Genomic DNA, 9,852 nt, shown 5'->3' on the forward strand with positions numbered 1-9,852 from the left:
CAGCAGTGGCAATTGATCTCCATGTCTCCGCAAATACTACCAAAAAATAAATAACAAACTACTCCTTGATACCTTTTTTCATTCATTATCCTTGTAGTTTGACCGCAAGTATTTACAGGGTGGTTTTTTTAATCTCCATGTATCAATAACCGTTGTTAACAGCAGCACTACTGATTCCCATAACTCTTGTAGAAAGTGTGAGGGACAGTTAGATTATATGAAATGAATATTGAATTAAGTATAGCTATAGAACAAGTTTGCTATAAACATTTAAATAAAATGTCCATTTAATATTACGAAACGTATTCTGTTTAGGAGTTAAACATTTTTGCGACTGATATGGTGCGGAAGCCACAGAACACCAATATAGCGGAAGCACCAGACTTGGTTATCGGTAACCGCCTCAGATTTTTCTGTGGAGGAAAGATCTAGAATGAGCGTCACTCATTCAAATGGGATCGAATGAGAAGCTGCTTGAATAAATAATCTCCAAAACTTACTAGAGACATCAAATTGAAAGGGCTGCACCAGACCGGAAATCACGAGAACTCTTCATAACAGAAATGTTGCTACTCCTATTCTCGTACTCACAAAATAAATAACTGTTAGGTATTTTCTGTCTTGCAATAGCTCAAAATTATATTAACATGTCATAGTAGTGGGTGGGCCTACGTTTTATTGTGACAAATACATTTACAGCAACATACACGATTACGGTACAATACCTCCAGTTGTCCAAACCACAGTCCAGAACTGATCAGTGACTTGCGTACTATCACAGTATGTCCAACTATAGCTGTGGGTAGTGTATACTACAGTAACTAACAGATCTTGATGAGCGTATTTCGAAAGCAACCACAAAATATTTATTTGCATCAGACTGAACAAGCAATTGTTAACGAAAAGTAGAATTACATGGTCACATAAATTGCGTTAATATTTTGGAATTACTTGGCCACTACTTTCTTTGTGTTTGGCACCAGTTCTTAATGAAAATACACAGTAAGTTATTTAGTTTACAAGCTGCACTTCCAACATATGTACACATGTTACTCTTTCAGTCTACATTGTTACTTTGAATGTGAATATTGTACACTGTACTATACCTACATTCCAGCCCTCATTTTTATCTCATTCTTCTATAATGTTTTTATGTATCAGGTAGGATTTTAGTGTGTATCCCTTTTTCAAACACATAGACATTTCCCACTCAACACAAAAGATGCATATTGTGCTATTATAACCCTGTGATATATGTCACTAATGGGGACTGTGTTGAAGGATATCACTAAAACTTTTCAGCACTCTGGAGTGGAGCATGTCTCCACCTTCAGTATCATTGCCCAAGGATAACAAGCAAACTACTGCAGAGTTTTAGTAATACCATGTGATACAACACTTGGAAGCTTCAGTAGCAATGAAACATTTGTTTGAAGGAATCTGTGGGTTGCACCATTAGAGTGGTTTGTAAATCATATGTATTGAAAATTCTGAATATCTCTTCATACAGTAACCAGTTTAGAGCCAAGCAATAAATACATTACTCTGTCCCCAAAGGTTATAATATGGGAGGCCACCTCACTCGCCACTATGTGCAACTGGAAAGTGAAGGAACAATATGACGTCCACTTCCTCACCCTTGCTTCTCTTCTTTACTTAATGCTTGGAGTTGCTAACATATGTGGACTAAATTTTCTACAGCAATTCTTAAAACTATACCATATTGCCAGACTAATGCTGAATAGTCAGTTTTTATTTCTATATTTGACACACATTACTCATTATTCTTAGTTTATGATAAAATATCAAATTTTTGTGTTTAAAACACAATTGTAAAATGATGAAAATTAATAAATAACAGTGCAGCAAGACTGGTATATAATTCAATGAAAACTATTTCCAGTGCTCCTGGAGGTGAACTTCAAATGCTTCTAGACAGAGACGAAGTGCCCGAGGAGCGGCAGGTGCGTCGATTGATGCGGCAAATACTGGATGGCCTAGCATACTTACACTCCATAAATGTGGCACATCTTGACATCAAGGTAGGCATACTAGTGCTGCTGTAAGCCACTTGCATGATTATCCAACATTCAAAATACTATGTGGTGGTCACATATGGTGAAATGTAATTCCTATTATTTTTGTTAAATGCAGTGCAGATTTACATAGGTTTAAGTAAACTTAACAGTATGTGCTAAAACTATTGCAATCCACAAAAGAAAAATTATAGATATACATTTAATTATGCAATATTGCTCATCAAGCAAGGCTATTAACTCAAAATTGTAATTCATTTCACTTCCTGTCTGCAACTTCAGTATGTATTTGTATTGGGTAGCTCACTGCTAAGATAAAATTGATTACTACTGGCATTTCTGCTACTTATTACACAAGAATTACACTGTTATTCAAGATATTGCTGAAAATTACTAGAATGCTGTATACTATTTTGATCCTACTGTATAATTACAAGAATGTGTTCAGCGCATCAAAACACTGCTGTCTATATAATACCGAATCTTAGATTCATAGCAGCTGTTTTCATAGCTTAGTTAGGGTACTATCATTAGTTATAAAAATTACGGATTATAAAATATTTTATCTCAAAGTTATGAACACAAATTCTGAAATGTGTTTAGTTTGCATATTCATTAAGTCAGTCTCTAAAAAGCAATTTTAGTTTATGAATTAAAAGAACTGTAGCTTTCCTAAACTAGTTATTCCTAAATTCACTGTTTCAGCCTCAAAACTTAGTTCTGACAGATGAGTTCCCACACTGTGAAGTAAAGTTGTGCGACCTTGGCATCTCTCGGTATATCAGTCAAGGAGCTGACATTCGTGATATGCTGGGAACACCTGATTATGTTGGTAAGCTATCTATTACAGTTTATAAGCTGTGTAATATGATTTTCTACTGCTGATTTTGTAGAAGTGACTGTCTCATTATGATTCACTATAGATCGCGGGCATTTCTAACATCTTTACAAGACTAAATGCCTCTGTCATTAATTATCAGTTTCTCTATAAGACTTAGTATTTCAGTAATTCAGCAACAAGTATTTTTACAAGTAGTGATGCAATCTTGCATCTAGACGATATTGTTGTGTTCTGTTTCTATGAAGTTAGTAATGAAAGTCCTTTGTTTGTATTGCAGCTCCAGAGGTCCTCAATTTTGAGCCTATCAGTCTCGCAACAGATATGTGGTAAGTAATTGATATAAAACTACATTTTTCAATTTATGAAAATGTAACATGAGATTTTGTGGTCTTTTAGGTATTAAACACACTGTACAGTGACACAACACTATGCTCTAACAGTTTAAACACCTATTCTTAAGACTCTCCTGCTTCTTATTGTGTAATACAGGGTCAGAAATTTAAGCATGGCGGTTTAAAATTGAGTCAGAAATCAAACTGTGATAGAATAAACATTTGTATTAGAAACATACAGGCTATCACAAAAAAACTGACAAACTTTAGGAAAAGGTTCCTTATACAGGAGTAAGTAAAAAAGTCTAGTAAATATGGGATCTAAAATGCATACCAGAAGAGGTATGAGCAATGTTTATTTTTGATAATAAACAGAGCTCTTCTAATGAAGTAGTACGCAAAACAAGAAAAAAAGTCTAGTAAAAATCGAGTTTAAAATGCACACTCTTTAGCTGTTAGTACTTGCTTGTCTTCGCTCGTCTGAAACAAATCCCTTCTACTCAACAAGTGCTCATAGCTCTGATGGTATGCATTTTAGAGCCCATGTTTACTGCACTTTTTTCTTGTTTTGGTCCATATACCTTCTCCTAAAACATCAAAAGCAATGAGCTTGTAGTAGAAGAAGAGTGCTGCAAGAAAAGTGCTGCTGTTTGTGGATAGATGTGCGGCACATCCACCAGACGTATCCTTTCTGAGAAATGTGAAAGTAATTTTCCTGCCACCCAACTGCACCAGCCATATGCAACCTTTGGACTTGGGAATAACACAAGCCCTTAAGGTTACATATAGGGCAGCCCTTGTAAAAAAGGCTTTGACCAAAGAAAACTGGGAAGCCAGCAGAGCTCACAAGTGAAGCTGAATATTTCACAGGCAATGAATTTAATTATGCACTCATGGAGGGAAGTCAGTGCTGAAACTTTTAAAAACTGTTTCGCAAAAGCAGGATTCTGTCAGAATGAGATGGCAGCTAGCTCCTGTGGAAGATGTTGCAGGTGATTTGCAAGAGTTTCAGGAATTAATAGGCAGTGATTCTGTCACTTTTGAGGACTTTATGTCTGTGGATGACAACATGGCAACCACAGGAGTACAAAGTATTGAGGAGCTGACTGCAGAGAGAAGCTTGAAGAATAACAGTGGTAGTGAAAGTGACAGTGACAAGGAAGATGACCCTGTTCCCTCATATACTAAGGCAGCTGAAGCCTTTGAAACATTCAGGAGATATATGATGGCCCATAGACATGAGGACAGAACAGTAGTTCAACTTGCTCATTTGGAGCAGGAAATGATTGCCGTAGAGTCTAGGAGAAATAGAAAACAAACATGCTTGCTTGAATATTTTAAAAAATCATAGGTATGTGGTTTTCAGATTGCATAGGTTCCTAGAGTTTTGTGCAAATTTAAGTTCCGTTTCATAATTTAATTATTAGAGTTATTTTTTTGTAACTTAATCTTTTTTAATCTGTATCATTTACTGTGTTTTTATGTAATATGTTCAGTATATCATAAACAAAATTTGGCTCATATTCTATAATTGGGTCAACTGAAGAATGGGATACCACCTGTCAGCTTTGGACAATGATGCCATATCTTAAGAATCTGTTATAACTTTTTACAGTACAAACTGATCAATTTACTTTCACCTATTCACCTACCAGGCCCTATGTTTTAATTACAAAACACTAATCATTTGATACATTGATCATTTGCAATGAATAGCACATTATAGTGTTGTGAAAATTTAAAATGTCATCTATGGCACCATTTGTCAAAGCTGATTACTGGTATCCTGATCTTCAGTAATGCCCTATAATTATTAATTGGAAGCCTTCCTCTTTATAGTGTTTTCCTCTATACAGTGTTCAGAATTTGTGGTCCCTTGAAAAATGTTATATAGAGGTTTCACTGTATAGCTTGTAAATGAAAGATTTTGATGATGTATGATCACTGAGACAAACAGTAAAATTGTATAGACTGTATTTCAACCATATGTTAGAAGCAATGCAAATTGTTTTTACAGGTCTGTTGGCGTCCTGCTTTATGTGCTACTCACAGGGTGCTCTCCATTTGGTGGGGATACAAAACAAGAGACATTCTGCAACATATCTAAATGCATCCTCGATTTCCCCGAAGACTTGTTCGAGGATATATCTGAGGATGCTAAAGATCTCATGTGCAAACTCATAGTGAAAGACCCTAGGTAGGTACAACTTCATTGTGTTACAGTAGAACTCTACAGTTCATACACGTAAGATAAAAACATTATGATACTGTCTTGTAACAGGTAGTCAGTATCCAGATTTACACTGTAATTGAAATAATAATGAATAAAAAACCTGTTTCTTTTTTAGTTGTAAAACAGGCACTATCTCGCCATTTTTATAACTTCTCTCTCACCTCATGAGGAATGTTTTTACTTAAAATTTACTTAAATTCATTTATCTTGTCATTTAGTGTACAAATGTCAGTTATTGCTACTTCCTTTTACAATAGAATTTACCCTTTTCAAGCAGTCTTTATTTTTGGATAACATTAAATGAAGAAGCCAGAAAACTAGCAGCCATATACATTAAAGAATACTTCAGATGATGACAAAGACTCAGCAGTTCTTATTTAGCATTCACCAATCTACACAGTAATCTACTATATAAACATTTCCATCTGAGGTCATGCACTCTATCAGTTCACTGACTCCCATATAAAGTGCACAACATATATTTCTCTCTCTCTTGGTTTGAGAAGATGCACTTTTTTGCAGAAATAAGTAGTGTGTATGTCAGCAACCATTTTCTACATCAGTGAAATGCTGGTATTATTTCCATACTCTAAATATGGCAACTGCATAAAAAAAAAATGAGACATACTTGTAAATTATCTAACAGTACCCACTTTTTTCATTCTGCAGCCAACGACTGACTGCGGAGCAGAGCCTAAAGCACCAGTGGTTCATGGTAGAAGACGATCTGCCAGCACCTGTTACCAACACTGCATTGTCCAATCTTTATGATGCTGAACTACTAATGGCACGTGTTGGTGAAAAGATACAAGCTCAAAGAGCTGCACTTGCACAACGAGTTGCTAATATCCGCGCTGAAGTGGAAAGTGAAGAACCCGCAGAGGAGAGGAGGCCACCCCTCCTGGCAAGGAGAAAATCGCTTCTTCGTAACAAAACAGATGAAGACAAGAAAGGTGAGAAAGAAGAAACTAAGAGGACAGTGGCATCCGTTCCCGAGAGGGCTGGAGTCACTTCGACAGAAATAAATGAAGACAATCATTCCACTACTGGTATGAAATCCTTCCGAAGGCAAAATTTTGTTAAAAATATGGGTAGTTTGGCCGAGAAATTTGCATCAATTAATATGATGGACAATGAAGCTACTTCTCCCAGCAACTACAAGAACAACAATTTTATTAGTTGCACAACCAAAAGTGATAAGTCAACTGATGAAAATAAGATGCCTGTCAGTTCTTCATCAGGCAAGTCTTTCAGCAGGACAATTACTACAAATGCTGTTACATTTTCAACATGTGCTACAAATGTTGTGACATCTGTAAGAACAGTACCATCAGCAGTGCTAGGCAGTGTGCCTGCAATCACAGTTAGCAATACCAGTGTTGGGTCTGTGAAGAACACCAAGCCGCTGAATGTAACAAGCACTTTCCTCACTACTGGTACTACTACCACACTGACAACAACTGTAGGAAAAATTGTAACATCCATGTCTGTATCAACTCTGAAGCCAGGAGAAGCTCGTTCAGTAAGCAAAGCTACTGCTATGCAGACTATGCCAGTGGGATCGCTGAGCAGTTACCGCCTGTCCCTCAGCAGCCAGGCAGTAGGCAGTACTATCATGCCTTCACAGGTAAAGAAGAATAATGGAAGGCTACCATGTTTTGAAAAAGCCCCACAAGATGTCATACGCAGAAGGGAACGGGACAAGAAGGATCTTTTCAGTTTTCGGAAGTGTATTATAATTGATGACTCTGAGGATGATGTTGGAACAACAGTTTCTCCTCCTCTGTCCATTGCTTCTGACACTAGTTCTGGATTTTGTGATCAGTTGACAAGTGATTCTGGTAGTGATTCAGTCAGTGAAATGTCTATAGATTCTTCAAGTGATAGGTCAAGTATAATTTCACTTGACGAACCTGTGGATTATAGTTACAGCAAACAAGGAAATCGTCATTTTGTTCAGCATTCTCACAGGACATTTACTTCAAACACCAGTGGAGGTGTTGCAAATGCTTTAAGGAAATCTGATGTGACAGCAAGATATCCTGCAAGCAGATTCACATCATTTTCCCGACTATCTTCAGTTCCAGGTGAAAGTCTTCTCAAAGCTTCAACAAATGCAATTTCCACTGACAACATTTTTGCTTTGGCAAAGAAGCAGGCAGCAAAATCTTGTCACACTACGTACATAAGTAAAATGGAATCTGCAAATTTAAAACCTATAGCCCCTGCGCAGAGCAAAGAATATGGCCTGAACATTGTGCATGAGCGAAAAGGTGACATTGTTGTTCTACGTGAAGTAAAATGTGGAAAGTACAGTAGGTTTAGTGAAGTGAAATGTGAATCTGTACAGGCAAGAATCAAAAAGTTTCAGTCTTGAAAGTACAGAAATAGTCATTCACTCAAATTCTTGTTTGAGAACTGTCCTGAGGCAACAAACAAGTGTAGTATGTGTGTGTAATAATTTGTACTATACAGATGCTAGTCAAACAAAGGACCAAATTTTGTATTAATTTTGTAAATAGTATCCCAGATACATACAACTTATTGTACATTGTAGGTTTGTGGAAATGCCTTTCACAAATGACTGATCATAATGGAAACGTGGACCAATTATGTACTATATGAATAATTTGTGATAATTGAGTGCAAGCAAAAGTTGATCTGCATGACTATAATAATTAGTTCTGCAGTTTTCTAACTTGTGAAGTCTCCACCTAGTGCCATGTTTTGGCAGGTCAGCAATTGTCAATATTTTAAATATTGTAAATATGCAAGTTCCTAGAATATGTTTGTTGAAAAATATTTCACTGCCCTCGAAGGTGCTTTGTTGTTGTGAACAAAGTTTATTTCATGTCAAAAAAAGAAAATCAGAGTGAGCACTGAAAAATTGTATTTAAGTGTTGTACTGATATATTGTAATTATCTCTGAACTCCATACTGTGTTTACATCAATGTAAAAATATTTGAATTTATAACAATGAAGAATATTTATTTATGTTATCATAAGTATACATTTTATTAAATATTGAAGTGTACTCTGAAATAAAGAAATGAATATTTTATGCTAAATATTGTGATATTTTGCACAGAATTCATGAAATGCAAACCCTACATATAGTCTTTGCATGTTATTTCCTTAAACACAAGAGTCACAGTGAAAAGCAAGATAAGATGAAAGTGTAGAATGTTCTTACAACAAATATTATTCACCAGTAAATGATATTCAATCCTCAAATTACATCTCTTCCCTTAATCATCTCCATAGGATGTCAGACACCAAAAAATTTTGATCCATGATATTGTCAGTAGCTAGAATTAATAAAGAAAAAACTTCAGGAATATTAAATGTGTCAAGCATAGAAAAAATGTTGCACTCTTGTGCACTGTCAATAACTGTTGGACTGCTGCAGACATGCTTCTTAATTATCATGTTGGCCACCACATCATTATTGGTATTCTGGCTATCCACTTGCTAAATGCCTTGCATTCAGGCTGCTACTTGGGACTGAGTTACCCATGCACCCTGCATTATTTTCTGCATTGCATCATGGTAATTCCATCTGTCAGCCTAAGTTTGGTCAATGCTGTAGAAGTTGTTGAGAAAATTAGTTTTTGATTTATGATTAGGAGCTGATGTACGTGGTTTAGGACTGTTACTTTGAGATTGTTTTCTAACGAGTCATCATCATAGTTAATTTTCACTGCCACTTTTAACCCTGTGTGAATGAGGAGAGACATTGTTACACTTGCTGTGAGGTGGGTATGAGATACCCGAAACTCTGATGACGAATTTTTGATACTATAATCGCGTATTAAGTATTTTTTTTACTTGGGATATTAATAATGGTGTCCATCAAACAAGATGAGTAAGTAAAATCTATGTTTAAGATATAAAACGTGTTTCTTTGGCCGGCCGGTGTGGCCGTGCGGTTCTAGGCGCTTCAGTCTGGAACCGCGTGACCGCTACGGTCGCAGGTTCGAATCCTGCCTCGGACATGGATGTGTGTGATGTCCTTAGGTTGGTTAGGTTTAAGTAGTTCTAAGTCCTAGGGGATTGATGACCACAGATGTTAAGTCCCATAGTGCTCAGAGCCATTTGAACCTTTTTCTTTGGGTGAAATAATGAAGTGTCTATACTTCCTCAGAAAATGTATAAATTTCAGAAGTTTAACATTTTTTTGTACAAAATTCGAACAAAACTATAGTTTCTTTGATTAATTAACATAATGATACTCTCTTCTAATTATAACACAGAAAAAGAAAATAAAAGGTCTTATGAGATCAATTAGTTCAGCACCAACATTACACCTACAAATCAGCACATTCTCCACACACAAAAATCGTGTGATCCATACATTTTGGCTTCTCACACTTCGAACAAGAATGTTTTGTTTTCCGGTCTTTTTTTCA

General features: G+C 36.1%; 1 protein-coding gene across 1 annotated transcript in view; it reads left to right on the forward strand.

Moving 5' to 3' along the window:
• LOC126251647 (death-associated protein kinase related-like) overlaps positions 1-8,406 on the forward strand; it is a 239,106-nt gene extending 230,700 nt beyond the window's left edge. Inside the window, exons 3-7 of the mRNA XM_049952200.1 lie at positions 1,904-2,042; positions 2,742-2,868; positions 3,155-3,203; positions 5,227-5,406; positions 6,112-8,406. Coding sequence (XP_049808157.1) covers positions 1,904-2,042; positions 2,742-2,868; positions 3,155-3,203; positions 5,227-5,406; positions 6,112-7,819 — 2,203 coding nt within the window. The 3' untranslated portion in view covers positions 7,820-8,406. The remainder of the gene's footprint in view (positions 1-1,903; positions 2,043-2,741; positions 2,869-3,154; positions 3,204-5,226; positions 5,407-6,111) is intronic.
• Positions 8,407-9,852: the final 1,446 nt, after the last annotated feature.

The sequence above is a fragment of the Schistocerca nitens genome, chromosome 4 (genome assembly GCF_023898315.1).
Source record: "Schistocerca nitens isolate TAMUIC-IGC-003100 chromosome 4, iqSchNite1.1, whole genome shotgun sequence".
Lineage (NCBI taxonomy): Eukaryota > Metazoa > Arthropoda > Insecta > Orthoptera > Acrididae > Schistocerca > Schistocerca nitens.